The sequence below is a fragment of the Brachionichthys hirsutus genome, chromosome 19, assembly GCF_040956055.1.
Source record: "Brachionichthys hirsutus isolate HB-005 chromosome 19, CSIRO-AGI_Bhir_v1, whole genome shotgun sequence".
Lineage (NCBI taxonomy): Eukaryota > Metazoa > Chordata > Actinopteri > Lophiiformes > Brachionichthyidae > Brachionichthys > Brachionichthys hirsutus.
In genome coordinates this window covers 7120985-7137684 of record NC_090915.1, presented here as the reverse complement: position 1 = coordinate 7137684, position 16700 = coordinate 7120985, and the positions used below count along the sequence as shown (strand labels likewise).

General features: G+C 45.7%; 4 protein-coding genes across 4 annotated transcripts; 2 read left to right on the top strand and 2 right to left on the bottom strand.

Annotated features, from left to right (window-relative positions):
* Positions 1 to 622: 622 nt before the first annotated feature.
* orai1b (ORAI calcium release-activated calcium modulator 1b) lies at positions 623 to 1766 on the top strand. Its single transcript, XM_068752999.1, has 2 exons — positions 623 to 736; positions 813 to 1766. Exons 1-2 carry the CDS (start codon positions 623 to 625, stop codon positions 1371 to 1373), a joined length of 675 nt encoding a protein of 224 aa, XP_068609100.1. The 3' UTR covers positions 1374 to 1766.
* Positions 1767 to 1902: 136 nt separating this feature from the next.
* morn3 (MORN repeat containing 3) lies at positions 1903 to 3522 on the bottom strand. The gene is made up of 6 exons (XM_068753276.1): positions 3489 to 3522; positions 3142 to 3302; positions 2856 to 3013; positions 2609 to 2768; positions 2322 to 2506; positions 1903 to 2236 (listed from the first exon to the last, which is right to left on the bottom strand). Exons 2-6 carry the CDS (start codon positions 3275 to 3277, stop codon positions 2171 to 2173), a joined length of 705 nt encoding a protein of 234 aa, XP_068609377.1. The 5' UTR covers positions 3278 to 3302; positions 3489 to 3522; the 3' UTR covers positions 1903 to 2170.
* A 562-nt stretch (positions 3523 to 4084) lies between these two features.
* On the top strand, positions 4085 to 8300 carry tmem120b (transmembrane protein 120B). The gene is made up of 12 exons (XM_068752821.1): positions 4085 to 4147; positions 4805 to 4923; positions 5015 to 5131; positions 5213 to 5272; positions 5353 to 5448; positions 5522 to 5611; positions 5702 to 5767; positions 6099 to 6160; positions 6882 to 6974; positions 7152 to 7216; positions 7464 to 7532; positions 7763 to 8300. Exons 1-12 carry the CDS (start codon positions 4085 to 4087, stop codon positions 7877 to 7879), a joined length of 1017 nt encoding a protein of 338 aa, XP_068608922.1. The 3' UTR covers positions 7880 to 8300.
* Positions 8301 to 8438: 138 nt separating this feature from the next.
* rhof (ras homolog family member F) lies at positions 8439 to 11911 on the bottom strand. Its single transcript, XM_068753367.1, has 5 exons — positions 11699 to 11911; positions 11425 to 11512; positions 10578 to 10687; positions 10152 to 10286; positions 8439 to 10056 (listed from the first exon to the last, which is right to left on the bottom strand). The coding sequence occupies exons 1-5, from the start codon at positions 11831 to 11833 to the stop codon at positions 9892 to 9894; spliced, it is 633 nt and encodes a 210-aa protein (XP_068609468.1). The 5' UTR covers positions 11834 to 11911; the 3' UTR covers positions 8439 to 9891.
* Positions 11912 to 16700: the final 4789 nt, after the last annotated feature.

Below are 16700 nucleotides of genomic sequence, written 5' to 3'. Positions count from 1 at the left end.
ATGTTTTTGTGCGTGACGTCATCGTCGGGAACCAAAACATTGTCGGGTGACGTCACGGGGCCGTCAGTTCAGCGCGTTTTAGGGGCTTTTATCAGCGTTGAATGAATATTAAAGACGCACTAACCGACGCGCCAGGGCGGCCCGCTGCGTTACAAGCAGTCCGTTCATTAGAAAAATAATTACCTTTATTGAAAAAAAATACACTTTCATTCATTCTGACACAAATCATCCTGTGCGTGACGTGCGCGACGCGGTGCGAGTATAAAATAATCGACTCTTTGCAGCCGACGTCATGGATTGGATAGTGCAGATTACATTCTGCGTTAATCCAGTGTTGATTATTGATCATCTCCAACCCCCACAGCTACCGGATGTACCGCGCGGACTTCTGGGTAGCGGAAGGTGCGGGGTTGGCGGCTCGACGCGCTTCCGCACGCACTCCCGCACGCACTCCCCGTCGGCTGGCGAGGCTCGCCGCTGGTTCGCAGGTGAACGCCGTTGGCATGCGGATAGATTGTTTCTGCCGCGTTTCCCGGACAGGACGGACGGAAGCAGCGGGGCTGCGGCAGAGAAGCGCAGCTCTGCGTTAAAGAGGCGCAGCTCTGCGTCAAAGAGGCGCAGCATGAGCCTGAACGAGCATTCCCTGCAGGCGCTGTCCTGGAGGAAGCTCTATCTGAGCCGGGCTAAACTCAAGGCTTCCAGCCGCACGTCGGCCCTGCTTTCCGGCTTCGCTATGGTAATAACGGCCGCCCTGAACTGGTCCTCTTCCTGTAACCGGCTTCCTGTAACTGGCTTCCTGTTCCCCCTCCCAGGTGGCCATGGTGGAGGTGCAGCTGGACAACAGCTACCCGTACCCGCCGGCTCTCCTCATCGCCTTCAGCGCGTGCACGACCGTGCTGGTCGCCGTGCACCTGTTCGCGCTGATGGTCAGCACCTGCATTCTGCCGAACATCGAAGCCGTCAGCAACGTGCACAACATCAACTCGGTGCAGGAGTCCCCCCACGAGAGGATGCACCGGCACATCGAGCTGGCGTGGGCCTTCTCCACGGTGATCGGGACCCTGCTCTTCCTGGCCGAGGTGGTTCTGCTCTGCTGGGTCAAGTTTCTGCCCATCAAGCAAACAAACAAGTCCAGCAACGAGACGATGTCGCCCGGCGTGGCGGCCGCCATCACCTCCACCTCCATCATGGTGCCCTTCGGTCTGGTGTTCATCGTCTTCGCTGTGCATTTCTACCGCTCCTTGGTCAGCCACAAGACTGACAGGCAGTTTCAGGAGCTGGAGGAGTTGTCTAATCTCACCAGATTACAGAATGAGCTGGACAACAGGGGGGAGCCGTCAATCCTGCCGTCTCCGAGCTCGCATTTCCCGTAGACGCGCGTCTGCGGCGATGTTCTGGCGTTTTCCCGAGCCGAGCCCGGCTGCAGTTTGTTCCGCGGGAACGCCGGTCTCGGCTTTTTTTTTTTTGTCGTGAAGCGTACTTTTGTGTTTCCGACGAGGAAGCGACTTCGACCACGGATCTGCCACGATGCATGTTACCCGAAATGTGAAGCGTTGTAACTGTGATTATTGATTATCGTGGCGTCTGTCGTTGAACGCCGTTAATACCGAGGAACGTGTTCTGCTTTGTAAATGAGAAGTGTTTAACCCTTCGTTGTAATGGCGGCCGTTCGTAGACTTTCTCGCCGTTTAGAATTATTCAAGAACACTTTTTGAGTCAGAATTTAACAAATAAATTGGAATAACCGTTTGACTAAATCTCTCTCTGCTCGAGTCAAACCGAGACTTTGGAAACAGACGACGGGAGTCGGTTCTGTCTGCTGCCGGAGAACCCGCGCGCACGGAAAGGAATCGAGCCTGGAACCGTTCTGCTGTGAGGAGAGAATGATTTTTATTACACTTTTAGAGAAACAAAGCAGACTATTCCATTTACCCATCAATAGTTAATTACCCATAACCGCTTGTGCTTTTCGGGGTTGACGGAGCCTATCCCACCTGTCATTTGGCTAAATGTGGAAAATACCTGGCCGTCGGTTCCAATTTATTCCGTTTGCTTATGTGGGTGTGAATACTCTGGCGGAACAGCATCATCGTGTTTCTTTATTCCTTCTTTCTTCATTCTCGGCGAGCGTATCGAGGTGGAAACTTGTTGATCGTCCGGATATTGTTCCTCAACACTGATCGAGGTAGGGTGACTGGGCTTCCCTTAAAACCATCTCCCCGTCCACCAGGTGCAGCTGGAGAGGAGACATCCACGGTGAATGGCGTGCCGTGGGTTATTTATTTAGTATCGTCTGATAAGTGCTGACGGAATACTTGTACCTCTGGGATCGGGTGTTTGGTTGGTGTTCTCGCTTCGTCTCTCTTGAAATCAGACATGGTCCCGCATTTTGCGTTTCCATCCTCCCAAACGCCTTCGTAAAGCTGGCCTTTGTCGGAATGGTAGAACTTTCCGGCGCCGTTCTTCTTCCCGTCTCGCCAGAAGCCTTCGTACCAGTTTCCATCCACTTGGGCACAAGGAAGGAGGGGGGGATAAAATTGTAAAGTTTGCCGTCTTATCCCAGGAATTCTATCTGTTTGACATCAAATTGAGCATAAAGGTCTCTTACCAAACTGAAGGGCGCCCTGTCCGTGCCTTTTATCATTCTCCCACTCGCCCTCGTAGATGTCTCCACTCTCGTAATGCATTTCCCCCCAGCCGCTCCGGTTATTCTCATTCCACTCCCCCTCATAAAATGACGAGTTATCGTAATAGAATGTCCCGTTACCCTGGAAAGATAAAAGATCCATCAAAACGCATTCGTGTACATATGGGTAACAATTTCATATTTTCGTGTATAACTTTCAAATGCATACGTGCTTCTTTCCCTTCGTCCAAAGGCCGCGGTACTTGATTACGTGTTGCTTCGTGCCCGGGAGCAGCACGCTGTAGGTGCCGAACCCGTCCGGTTTTCCATGTTCCCACTCTCCATCGTAAATGGCACCAGACTTCTTAAAAACCTGAATCCCCTTCCCTTTAAAAAACAACAAAGCAAAACCTTCGGTGCGAGGTGGTTGCTGTTTGACAGCGAGACGTCAAAGGACATGAGAGATGTCTACGCACGAGTTACATTGTGCTTCACAAACGTCCCGGCCGTCTCACCGTGCTTCTTCTTGTCCTTCCACTCTCCGCGGTATTCGTTTCCATCGGGTGAATAAACGGCGTGCAGTCGTACGCTCTGCGATTTGCTGTCTGAGGATGTCGCCGGCTTTTTTTTTGACAGTTTAATAAGTGACATGGCGACAGACGCTCTGATAGATGTCCTGAAACAGAAACAACATAAAACGAAGGATTCAGATCGGTTTAGACGTAACATGATGTAATCTGTTGTTCTTGTGTAAATATCAAGAAAGCAAACGCTAGGCTAATACATGATTCGCTTTCATAGCTGCCGAACAACAACTTCCAAAGTAAATGTAAAACACTCATTCAAAGTAAAGTAGTTGTACCTTCGCCTCGGTGTTGTTTTCGAGTCCACTTGTAAACTCGGGACAAGCAGCGAGGTTACCGGATTATGTAATGAAGGTTAGAATAAAATAAAACTGTTTGCTGTTGCGCATCCAGGGGAAGACCTTTTCGTTGTATCCTAGCGACGGAATAGTATACTGTATTGTAATTAGTCCGTTATAAAATATGGAGTTTTTTTTTTTTTTAAAGCTAATGATGTGTCCAAAGTGCGACTGAAGCTTTATACATGTGTTTCTTTGTTGTTTTTTTCTTTTGTCAGAATTTGAAATGAAGGTTTCTTTGACATTGAGCCGCTTGATAGTGGCCAGACATTAATCTTCGAGTCATACTACGGCGAAGGCGAAGCCCATCCTTCTGCGCTTTTGATTGGCTAACACATGGTTGGGTGGGTTGGTCAGATGTAGCTACGCCGAGTGATCATTGGTTGGCCGTTGCCATAGTAGGATTCGTAATTTCGCGACCCATGCGTTCTATGTGCGCATGCGCCGTGCGGTCCAGTTAAAAAGGCGTCCGAGCGGACAGTCGGCGTGGAATCCGGTGAAGCCGTCCTCGCCGCTGGAAGAGCTAAAGTGCCACGATGGCCAAACCGAAGTTTCAGACCGATTGGGATGAAATCGACGAGGAATACCGACAATTGCAGGTGACAGAAAAGACAACGACGAGCGCGTCATCGCCGGTGGACGGCTGGTGTAGCTTGTAGCTTGTAGCGGATAGCTTGAGCCGCTATTCGCCATTCATTCTGCTATTGGCTGTAAACGTAGCATCCAGGCAGAAATACGACTTATGAGCGATGCAGAGTTTGTTCTCAGAAATGTATCTTTTTAAAATTCACCATAACTTCCGATGTAGCCGCTAGCATTAGCGGCAGGTGCTTAAGTTGCTATGTTATGCGGCTAATGAGCAGCTAGGCTAACATGCACTTATCGATGTAAATACCGTTGCGCTACTTATTGCTGTGGACAGATTGCCGGAACTAGCCGGCCCTGGAACAACAACAGAAGTGGAACTAGTTGTGTTTAATGTGGAAAAAATGACGCAACATAATCCAGTGTCCTGACGGGGGGCTTTAAACACAACTTCCACAGAGGGAACACTTTACACTTCTTCCTGAATAGAGACTCTGTTCTGAAACGTGGTGGATCATCTCTGTTCTGATAAAGTGTGTTCAGAGGAATAGAAGCATTTTCTTCATATCCATCAGCTATCGTCACGCTTCGGTCCTTCAGTATGTCTTACTTTCCCGTCTTGACGTCAGTAAATCGTCCACGCTCGCTCTGTGTGTTTATTCGATCACCAGGAAACGCACAGAATCTACAGACAAAAACTGGACGAGCTCACAAACCTTCAGGCGACGTGTAGCGGCGCCATCGGCAAGCAGAGGAAGTGCCTGAAAGACCTGCGGCACAGCTTGACCAGGTGAGGGTTCTCCGATCGGGCCCGGGTGCCTCTGGGTTCTTTCGAGCCGTAGAAAGCGAGATCATCTCCGCGTCTTCACTCGTCTTCTCAGATGTGCGCGAACGTGCGAGAAGAAAGAACTGGACCTGATGATGGAGATCGAGACGCAAATCAAAGACAAGGAAAATGTCTTCTTTGATATGGAAGCATATCTGCCAAAGAAGAACGGGTCGGTGCCCCCCCCCCCCCCCGTGACGGTCCGCTGGTTAGCGACGGCGAGCTTCACACTGAAGTGTTTTGTGTTTTTCAGGCTCTACCTGAATCTGGTGCTGGGCAACGTGAACGTAACGCTCCTCAGCAACCAAGCGAAGTACGGGAAACGCGCCGGGCCCGAGCTTCTGCGGACGCGGAGGTTCGCTTCTCGGCTCACCTTCCCTTTGTTCTCCGCAGGTTCGCTTACAAAGACGAGTACGAGAAGTTCAAGCTTTACATGACGATCATCCTGATGTTTGGAGCGATAACCTGCCTCTTCTTTCTCAACTGCCGGTGAGAAAACGCAACTTGTGATTGTCTGTAACCTTAAAGTGGCGCTCATGTCTTTTTGTTTTTCTTTTTCTAGAGTCACCGATGAGATCTTCAACTTCCTGCTGGTGTGGTATTACTGCACGCTGACCATAAGGGAAAGCATTCTGATGAGCAACGGCTCCAGGTTGTTGCTTTCCTTTTCTAAATCTAACGTCATGTTTGTGTTCCGGGGACGGTGCTCATCCCCCCTCCTGTGCGCGCTCACACTTTTCAGGATCAAAGGTTGGTGGGTGTCGCACCATTACGTGTCCACCTTCCTCTCAGGGGTGATGCTTACCTGGTGAGTTTGTCTTTTGTTTGATGATTATGATGAATATATTTATTAGATGGAATGTTAGAGTACAAGTACAGTCACACAGTAGCGTGTATTACAGTACAAGTACAGTCAAACATCCTGTCTAAGAGGAGCATTTCAAAAAAGCCCTTGCGGTCTTGTTTCCGTTGAAAGTCCTTGGTACGTAAATCTTCGACATTTAACAATACAAATACAAATAAAACCAATATTTTCAGGACACTCCTGTCCCGCAGGCTCGTGTGAAGTTGCACGTCAACAACCGGCTTATCGCGGTTGCCCTTCCGCCCCTCTTTGTTTTTACCTTCTCTATTTACAGGCCAGAGGGGGCGATGTATCAGCGGTTCAGGAGCCAGTTTCTTGCTTTCTCCATATATCAAAGTAAGTAAATATGTTGAGGCTTCAAAATCACTAATGGAGTTCAGCTCACGGTGAGAGAGAACTTTCCCTATTCTGATCAGACTTGAGTCGAGCTTTGATCTCTGTTATTACATTTTCCTCTGATGTCGGATCCACTCGTATTGATGATAATTCACTTCATCAGTGACTTCAGCGCTAAAATGGAAAAGGAAGCTGAAGCCGTGACATTAAAGTCGATGAACCCGTAATGAGCCTTAAATGTCGGAACCTGACGGAAATGCATTAGAATTGGCTAGCATGTAGCACAGGGGTGGGCAAACTTTTTGACTCGCGGGCCACAATGGGTTCTAAAATTTGATAGAGGGGCCGGGCGAGGAACAGATGGATGGAGTATTTGTGTGAGCTAATATAAATGATGTGTAAAAGCCATTACATGAAAGGATTTGGCATTTTACAGGTAGCACTACAGGGAAAAGGTCAAATGAAATAGGTTTAATTATAATACAATTTTATTTAATGATATCATTTGGACAAGTTCGGCGGGCCGGATTAAATAGCCCAACGGGCCGCATATGGCCCGCGGGCCTGGGTTTGCCCATGCCTGATGTAGCATCTAGCATGCAGGCAGGCGGGTGACTGAAGGGGATTCTGGACAAGCCAAATGTTGAAACTGGAATATGGATTTTTGTTTTTGAGGCCCGCGGCCGCTGATCTGTCTTTCTGCCGTCCTTTCTGTCGCCAGGCTTCGTTCAGTTCCTCCAGTATTACTACCAGAGCGGCTGCTTGTACCGGCTTCGGGCTTTGGGAGAGAGGAACCAGCTGGACCTCACAGTGGGTATGTCGTACGCTATTTATGGTGCAAGCCTTTGAGGCCCTGAGCCATCTGTCTTTTTAAAAATAAAGAAATGGAGTAAAGGTGAGGGACACCTCTGAGATCAAGCTGGTCAGAGGAGGCTGCGTAACGACGGAGCAGCGATCTGTCATGGTGGTTCTCTCTCGTTTCTGTCTGCAGAGGGATTTCAGTCCTGGATGTGGAGAGGCCTCACTTTCCTCTTGCCATTTCTCTTTTTTGGACATGTAAGTCAAAACATTAAAAACGTTTTCTTTATTTCTCTACGGCGTTGAAGCCCGATTGTCAAAGTTTCACGATTCCAGGGCTCGTAGTTCTGAACTGTTAACGGCATTAACAGAGCGCACGCACACACACACACACACACACACACACACACACACACACACACACAAACACAAACACACACCAGAGTGATCTGCTTTGTGCGACGCTGTCATGAGAGATAACGCCTTCCCTTCCCTTCCTTTGCAGTTTTGGCAGCTGTACAACTCGGTGACCCTGTTTCGTCTGGCGGGACGCGAGGACTGTAAGGAGTGGCAGGTATGGATCGTATTGGGGGGGGGGGGGGTCGCTTGGCCGGATTAGTTTGCTTTAAAGTCGAGGTTTTGACTCCGTATCAAACCAGTGTTTTAGTGAACGTGAGGTTTCCTGATGCGTTTGGCTTGCAGGTTGTGCAGATTGATCGATTCAACTTTTCAGATCGCATTTGCTCGCAGCTGCATTTAGTACTAAAAGCCTGTTTCTCGTTATTGATTTGTGTTCCCTGTCAGGTGTTCATGCTGGCACTGACATTTCTCGTCCTGTTCCTGGGAAACACTCTCACCACGTTAAAAGTCGTCCACCAAAAGATTCAGAAAAACCAGGGCAAGGTGCAGAAGAGCGACTGACACCGAAACCCTGCCCGACGCCTCGGATTCTCACCAACAACCAGTCGTTCTGAAGCAACACGCACAAACTGACGCATAAAACCTCAGTTTTTAGTTTAGTCTTTGTCGGCAGCATCCGGCCCAGAGGCTGCAGCTTCCCAGTGACTCGTCGGGGACGTTTTGACGTTCCCTTCGCACGCTCGACCGCAGCGAGCCGTTGTGCGTTTGCCCGGTAGACGAACTCTGTTGGGCTTGTACGTGAATGACTGTTTTTAGTTTGGGCGTTTGTGTCCGAAGCCGTCGGAGAGCCGTTGTTAAAAACATATGCAACTACAAGAGGATCGACGGACGGAATCTCTCTCGCCTTTTTGAAGACCTCCTGTCTGGCGGCGTCTCTGTGATCGTCTGTCGCATACATGCTTCATACTTCTGTGAAGTAGCAATGGGCCAGCCCCCCCCCCCCCCCCCCCCGACCTGAGCAGGAGTGTTCACTTCAGCGCTCTTTTTTTTTTTTTTGTTTTTTTTTGTCCGGTCCAAGATTTTGTTCTTCCATGTCAAAAAAGATAAACTGCTCGAAATTACCTCAAATTTTCAGGATTTAAATTTTTCAAAGCCGTAACTGTTTCTGTCCGCTCTACCGTCGAAAGAACGCAGACTCTCGTAACCGCTCCTCTAGGTTGAAGGTGTTGCCACGCAGTCGTTACACTAATTATAGTAGATTATAACACTCGCAACACCAATGACTCAAAAGTCACGGTTTGTAAGCATCGGATTTGTGATAACTGGAAAAAAATGTGACGCAAGTAGGATAATCAAATACTATTAATGTTACTGTAAAGGTGAGTAAAATGTGCTGGATTATGATACTTTTAATACCAGTCAACAAATAAAGTGAGATTATAGAATAAAACCTGGTGGCAGGAGGAGCCACTGCTCTAATTCGTTTCCACAGCACGAGCATCTTTTCATTTTTTCCATTTAAGTCAAAGTGCAGGCGAGTCCAGTGTCGGGTTTCTGATGCCTTATCCTCTCCCACTTGTAGCAGCAAAAATGTGTTGTGTTTTTTTGTGTTAATTGTGTTGTGTGATTTCCTGCAACACAATCATGAAGGGAGTTAACAGTATTTATTTACGTTGCTTTTATTGGGGTGGAAATCACAGACCAAATGTTACATGTCATGATGTACGTAAGAACTGCCGTGATCAATAAAATAAATGGATTTCTTCATCTTCATCGATCAGTTTTTGCCTTCATTCGATTAAGAGATGGTTGTTTTCATAATCAAAGTACATAAATGTTTAAGCGCTGGGTTTTTTTGATACTTCCATTAACTCCTTCGAGGAGGTTATGTTTGATGGCATTTGTGTTTTTGTTAGCAGGGTTCCAGAAAACCTGCTGGATGGATCAAGAATCAGTTATAAATACACATCAACTCTGATTCAGTTTTACTTTTCATGGTTGGTGTATAAAGATGCCGAGAACAATCTAGAACCTTTTGGTGCTGATCCAGATCACCATGTGAACGGTGTAGAATGTAGATCCGGTCAGGGGGGAACGCGCTGCTTGGCAGTCTGCGACATAGATACTAAATCCGTTTTTCCAACAGTAGTGGGCGCTGTTGGTGAAGTTAAGAGTTCCATCCTAAACTAATCCTGACTCTGCTTTGCAGTCCTGGAAATTAACTCATCCCCTTCGGGTGTTTGAAAGTTTTCATATTTGTCTTTGGGACTATTGAAGTGACAGTACCATGATGTGTTGTTTTTAAATAACTTATGTCTGGCATTGTGTTATCTTCCCAAACCAGATCAGACATCATGGGAAAACGTTTATATAAAATCTACCATTTCAAAAAAAAAAAAAAAACACATTCTATCACAAATATATGAACATAAAGCATTTCCAGTCCAACGTCTCCACAAGGCTGCAGCTTCTTGCTAAATTGTCTTCCACGCCAGTAGCCAATGAATGAAGCCATCACCAGAGCTATACCGTTACCATGGCAGTCGGGTCCTCAGGCTTCTGTCCTTTAGACTTCACAGAACGACGCATTTCTTCTTCCGTGCATGGTTTCTCTGTTTGCGACTGAAGGCTACAGCTCTCCTGGCGGCCTCTCTGAAAACCTCGTCCACGTTCTCCTGATACTTGGCCGAACACTCCAGATAGAGTTCTGCGTTCATCTGCTGCCGGGTCTCCTCGCCCTGCACCAGGGGTCAGATTGGTTCATTTGTTTAAACGTGCTTTAGTTAAGGTCAGTTAAGTTGCAACGTGACACGTGCACTCATCCCTGCGTTACCTGTGTGTACGTAATAGGAGCCTGGTTCGTGGCCTTCAGCCTCCTGGTGCACTCTTTGTCCTTCCTGAGGTCGGTCTTGCACCCGATCAGGATGACTGGAATGTTCTGACAAAAGTGTCTCACCTCAGGGAACCACTGGGGAAAATAGCATTTACACGTAGCAGTATCTGTCTTTGTATGTTTCTTCTTCTTCTTTTTTTTTTATATCACATTTGTGATGTGATTCAAACTATTATTAAGGAGCACGTGGAGGACGTTCCAGCACAACTCGACTCAAACCTGCATGCAAGGGGTCAATGTCCACATGCAGGTTAATCATAGCCGACACAGGGACCGGTTGGACAATCATTTACCAGTTAAACTGGAACATTCTTGTTTCACGGCCTCTGTTTGTTTAACTGGACACATTAACACACCTTAACTTACCTTTACCAGGACATTCTCGAAGCTAGTGGGGTTTGTCACATCGAAACAGACTAAAATCAGATTGGCTTCCTGGTACGAGAGAGGCCGTAGTCTGTCGTAGTCTTCCTGCCCTAAAGGAAACCGGGATGCACATGTTAGCGGATCAATCTGAAAGTTTCCACGCGACTGAACTGAGGGGACAGCCCGACATCAAATGGACGGGTGTTCTTGTTGTTGCAACGGTCTGAGCATTAAGATATGCTGCTTTATGTTACAGAGCTGGGGCGGGTGAGCAAAACCACAGAGCTGGGGCGGATGAACGGAACCACATCCTGGCTGCAGCTTCCTTTTCCATGATGTAAGATGCACTGTTGTAATTCTACAGAAGATGATCTGCTACTGCGTTCTGTCAGATACCCCCCCCCCCGAAAATTACATGAAACCCTAATTCACATGAGAATTAAATATGTCGTATCAGTATCTCGCTTTTTATACCACTAAAACAATTTTTTTTGAAGTTTGCCAAAAAGGTACATTTAGCTTTAATCGATATATCAAACCGGACTCCCATCTAAACTTGGTCTGGTAAGGCGTTAGTTGTCACTAACACGTCAACGGCGGGTCATTTCCTGAACGCTAATGCTGATGATGCTGTGACACCAACGTTGACCCTTACCACTTCCTCTTTGTCCTTCAGGACAGTCCAGTAAAGACTGTACGCCCAGTGGAAGGACGTCTAAACTGGCATGTATCTCTTTGTGTGTGTGTGGGGGGGGGGGGGGGGGGGGGGGTCTTCATCCGGTGGAGACTGACCCTGTAAGCGGAATCACAAAGGTTTCAACACGGAGCTGCTTCCTGACATTCTTACCAGCCGTGTCGTACAGGTAGAGCTTTATCTCTTTTCTGCCGAGGGAGATAGTGCTCACATATTTCTCAAACACTGACGGAGCGTATTTCTGTATTTGGAACACAAGGGAAGGAAAGACATTTTGTAATACAGGTATTCTTTCGTATTTCTGCCCTTATATGAATAACATTTTTTATCGGAGAACACCGGAAGAACATCGCTGGCCAGCGATTCAAATTCCAATATATGTTGTTTTTTTTAGGGTTTAAAATCATGGCATGTTAGTTTTTCTTACCTCTGGAAAATCACCTTTAGCATACACCATCAAAAGTGATGTTTTCCCACAGCCTCCGTCTCCCACTATCACCATTTTAAGTTCCTCTCCTCTCTTTGCCGTCCCCTTGTCTGTCCCGGCACCGTTCTGCATCATCTCTTTTCCAAACAATCAGCAACGAGGATGTGGAAAATACTCCTTCCACTCTTAAACTGAAGACATGGCCAAACCGGATCAATCTGTATTCGGAGAGGCTGAGATGATTTATCAGAAGCGCCGAGAGAGAGGAACAGACAAGCCTCATGTTTTACCAGGTAGCGTTGAAAGCTCACCACTTCCTGTTCCTGTCACACTGAAGCTGATGAAGCCGGTGAAGCTGTTGGACCCCCCCCCCCCCACCCTCCTACAATGCTCCCCTGTCCTACGGAGAGTGAAAGTATCTCTGCTCATGCCGAGATGTGGGGCGGCTGAGTTCCGGATGCTCCCACTTCCACTAAATGCCTCCTGTGTGTTCTGGGTGGATACTCGTCGGAGACGCTGCCTCCATCAGCAGCGCTGTGCGTGTGAGATAACACCAAAATGTTCACCACTAAACAACCCAATCGAGATTCCTCGATTCCTGCCAGGCATGAAGTGTCATGGAGGCGATCAGATGACAGTGAATGGACTTTTTTTTTTTTTTTTTGTCTACGTTCATTCTTATGACGAAACAAGTATTTTGTTTTATATCAAAAAGGGGCATTAGTAAAGTCAAGGAGGTTCTGTTTTTGACAGATTTTATCTGTCTGTTAGCAGGATTACAGAAAAACTACTGATGATGAAAAAGAATATGAGGATGGGTTTTGGTCTAATTTAGATCCCATTAAATATTGAGAGCGATCCGGATACCATTTACTTATAATGGATGCTTATTCATAAAATAATAATCTTGTAAAATATGCATTCATTTCACTCATAAAGGGGTCCGATATGAACCATCATGAAAAATGTCTTCTGGATCTGATCCAGAATGAGTTCAGGACAAAATATTAAATATTAACATTAAAACTCCATTTATGGATTAAGAATCAGTTAAAAATACACATCAACTCTAATTCACTTTGACTTTTCATGGTTGGTGTATAAAGATACCAAGAACGATCCAGAACCTTCTGGTGCTGATCCAGATCACCATGTGGACGGTGTAGATCCAGTTAGGAGTGGCTTTCTAGTTCCTTTAATGAAACACAAATTAAAAAATAAAGTATTATCAGTGGCCTCTCCTCTCAGTCTGTATAGTTTTTATGTTTTAGTTGGGTCACTCCTTTTCATCCTCGAGCACAGACACTTAAACATGAAGAGGGTTTTAATGTAAAGTGACGCCATGTTGGATCAAAGATAAAACACTAAGACGGTTATAATAGAGAGGCTTCTTGCTTATTCCTTCATTTTGACTACCAGAATGATATTACGTGGAAGCCATCAGTCTGAATGGCTGAGCACAGCAGTGGCATCACAGGCGGGGCGTCATTCTCTCTTGCCCCAGGGTGCAACATAGACGTCTTCTCCAACGACTAACTGATCAAAATTACAGGGATAACATTTTGTGGTACGGTATGTCGCCTTACCTTTTCATTAGGTCAAACGTTCAGTATTATTTTTAACAGGTGTGAAGAAGGCAGGCAGCTTTAAGGACGATGGATTCTCTTATTGTGTTCAAATTTACTGGACATGCGCTGTACTCTTCTGCGTTCAGTCCACTGGATATATAATTATTTTCAGACATTACAGTACATGCAATAAAAACCTGAATGTAACTTCTTCCTCATCTCAAGCGATGTTGATCATATCTAATGTGGTGAAACCTGTAGTTCACTGTGGGTGTCACGTTCATAAAGAATGAGCCAGAATACGCAAATGTGCTGTATTTAGGATGATTTGAATTTATTCAGTCAGATCCAGAACATTTGCTCCGAATAGGCAGTTGAACTGAGACTGAGGTCATCTACAAAGTCACATTTTAAAGTTACATTTCAATGGTCACTATTGGGAAAAATACAAAAGGTAATAAATAGACAAGTGAAGTAAATTTGAGCGAGCTGTCCCTTTAAGAGGATGAGCTGAATGTGCCCTTTGATAATTGAGAGAAAACACACACATAATGCTCTGCAAGCCATTAATTATGTTGGCTGAGGATTTTGTGTCTAAATATCATGAACAAAAGAAGATCTGCAATGCATAAAACACAAAAACTTACTCCTGCTCCCACGATGACAAAACACAATGCGTGTATAATCTAGAGAGACACAAGAAAATCTCTAACAACATTACAAAGCCATACTGTTCACTAAATAAAAGGCCTATGCTACACATGCAAATATTTAAGATGTAGAATAGGAAAAGTTCATGTTTGGAAGAAAAAAATAACAAATACATTACCACAAACAAGAGAATCTAAATAGCAGTGTGCCCACACAACAATGAAAAAAGACAAAGCACCAAGGATACCGGATCTCTTCACAGTGATTAGGTGAAGAGTCCGTCAGACTAAAAGGCTGAGCGGATACGATTATAGACAATGGACATTCAGCAGTCTCTCTTGTTTCCCCTCCCCCCATATGGGTCCACAACGCAACATGGAGGAGCACAAGCCACGAAGAAATACCTGTAAGGAGGGTGCTTGTTTGACATGTGAGAAGCGGAGCCTACACATGATATTTAACTGTCCTTGAGGAGGTATAAAATATCCACCCGTGCACGGCCTCTTTTCATCAATTAATTAACAAAGACCAGTTGTCAAAAATAGTTTCTCGCCGAGTAGAGTAGAGACAGTCGTCCAACAAAAGAGGCCAATCCTCTGTGTGGAATATTCCAGTCTGTCAGCAGCGCGCAGCGCATAGCTGAGTGGAACAACCCCCACAGGGAGGGAGCTTTTCTTTTTTTTTTTTTTCCAACTAAAGCCTTAAATAATAACCTACTGGTGGCTTGCAAGACGACATTTAAAGTCTGTTACATACCTAAGCCTTCTTTGTATTGTTTTCTCATTTGTACTGACGTGTAGGTGTAGACAACAGGGCTGTTTTCTTAAAGAAAACAACTGCGTGAAGGCTTTCCAAAGGGGTGCAAGAAAAACAGGCCTCAGACATTCCGACCGGCGTGACGTTCTCACACCCCACACTTCGAGATAAACGACATGCCTCGACGAAATACTGCCGCGCCCACAGTTCTAAATCCGTCGTCGCAGACGCTCCCTATTCTATTTTAAACTCTTAATATTTAGTCGCGTTTTATTAATCTATATTGCTGAGATACAAGCACTCGAAATATTCCTTCGTGAGCCATCTCCAGACAGAGAGCGCGTGAGCTCATGAGCCATTTTCACCCAGATACAAAACAACAGGGCTCGAGCGGAGAGCATATGGCGGTGTGGGGGGAGAAGCTAAGCCTCGCGCTCACATGGCAACAGTACATGGAGCTCGGTTTACCGCCTCGAGTCAGCCGAGCAAACAGCAAGCTGGATATAAGAGCTTCATGTTTCCTCCCTCATACGAGCTGTTGTCCTTATTTGCTTCTTCTTGAAAGTAATCCCCCACTCGAATAAAAGCCCCCCCTCCCCGTGTCGGTCGGTGTCAAGACTTCCTCGTGAATCACGCAGCGTCCACAGAAAAACATCCCTCTCCGAGCGTGAAAGAGCCAAACCCAGTTATGGCGCAGCAACATTTCACAGCACAGTGCCCTCCTTTGTCCGCGGAGAAGCCATTTTGAGACTCGAGAACAGCAGAGAAACCCATAAGTGCAGGCTTCATATCACCTTAAGGTCTGTTTGGACAAAGGGAAGCAGTGATGTGTACAAGATTTCTCCCCAAAAGATTTCTTTGGTCGTTTAAGACTTTGGATTACATGTTTTGAATACTAATGTAAGTTTGCAATATCAATCAAAAGTATGGGTTACATTTTTTTTCTCTCTCTTTTTTTTTTTTACAAAAGTCAGCATTTTTTTTGTTTCTGATGAATGCTTAACCACAATTAGGCCTATATTGTGTCATTCCTGTATTAGACTATAGAATATGTAACTTACATATAACATTAATAAGTGAAAGAGTTCAAACACCATTGCCTTTCAGAATTCATTTACCTTGTGGTTTGTGTGATGTAGCTCAGATGTGTTGAATTGGAAGAGGTTATACTTTACTGCAATCCTGTCTTCAAGGAGAGAGAGATGGTTTGCATATTGCCCACACAGATGCTTGAGGATTCATACACGCTGGCTGAGAAGAAATGCCCAGCACTGATCAAAAAAAAAAACTTCTCAAAGGAGCGTTATCTTTCGTGATAATGGATTCCTTCCTTTTCAGGAGATGCCTTTCCGCCCCTTATTAATGCCATCATTAAGGGATCCGAAGATGGAGCTGAAAACATTCCTCCTGCCCTTGCGTTTAGGCCTGTTCACAGCTGAGGTACGGTAAATATTTTCACCATGAGAGTTTTCCCATCATCTATTTCTTTTAAGGTTTGACAGCATTTTTAAACGATGGAGCTGTTAAGGGGAGGAAAAAAAAAAAAAAAAAAAAAGCTATCTTGCATGGGCTGAGTAGAAATATGCCCTTGAAATAAGGTCAAGCAGAGGTTTACACATTTGGCTCTTAAATGGACAGTCAAACCTAACTGTGCTGGATGTTGTCTCCGCAGTTCGTTGGTTGGATACAGCACAATCCACCAGGGACTTTAGCTTTGCTGTTGTGAGAGGAAATTGTTAAAAAACATTAATAAAAGAAAAATGGGTTATAAATCAGCAGTCAAAATTTTTAGCCAACCCAATAAACTATGTTGCAAAAAGCTATTAGTCGCCCTCGGCCTGCTTTCTGTCATTAGAGGAGCAGTTTTATCATCTGGACTGTAAGGCTGTGTATTAAATGTCAGCTCGCCAGTGAAAAGATAGGACAAGCAGAGACTATCACAGATGCCAGACGATTAGTACATAACTTGACAGAAGAATCTTTTAATAAAAGTAACAGCATGCCCCACATTTTACATTACTAAATTG

Coding starts and splice junctions, on each gene's coding strand:
- rhof (XM_068753367.1), bottom strand. CDS start 11,833: ATGATGCAGAACGGTGCCGGGACAGACAAGGGGACGGCAAAGAGAGGA. Junction 11,513..11,698: donor CTAAAGGTGATTTTCCAGAG/GTAAGAAAAACT, acceptor TTCCAAATACAG/AAATACGCTCCGTCAGTGTT. Junction 10,287..10,577: donor TCGAGAATGTCCTGGTAAAG/GTAAGTTAAGGT, acceptor TATTTTCCCCAG/TGGTTCCCTGAGGTGAGACA.
- orai1b (XM_068752999.1), top strand. CDS start 623: ATGAGCCTGAACGAGCATTCCCTGCAGGCGCTGTCCTGGAGGAAGCTC. Junction 737..812: donor TGCTTTCCGGCTTCGCTATG/GTAATAACGGCC, acceptor TCCCCCTCCCAG/GTGGCCATGGTGGAGGTGCA.
- morn3 (XM_068753276.1), bottom strand. CDS start 3,277: ATGTCACTTATTAAACTGTCAAAAAAAAAGCCGGCGACATCCTCAGAC. Junction 2,507..2,608: donor ACAGGGCGCCCTTCAGTTTG/GTAAGAGACCTT, acceptor CTTGTGCCCAAG/TGGATGGAAACTGGTACGAA. Junction 2,237..2,321: donor CCAAACACCCGATCCCAGAG/GTACAAGTATTC, acceptor TCTCCTCTCCAG/CTGCACCTGGTGGACGGGGA.
- tmem120b (XM_068752821.1), top strand. CDS start 4,085: ATGGCCAAACCGAAGTTTCAGACCGATTGGGATGAAATCGACGAGGAA. Junction 5,132..5,212: donor TATCTGCCAAAGAAGAACGG/GTCGGTGCCCCC, acceptor TGTGTTTTTCAG/GCTCTACCTGAATCTGGTGC. Junction 5,612..5,701: donor CTGATGAGCAACGGCTCCAG/GTTGTTGCTTTC, acceptor CACACTTTTCAG/GATCAAAGGTTGGTGGGTGT.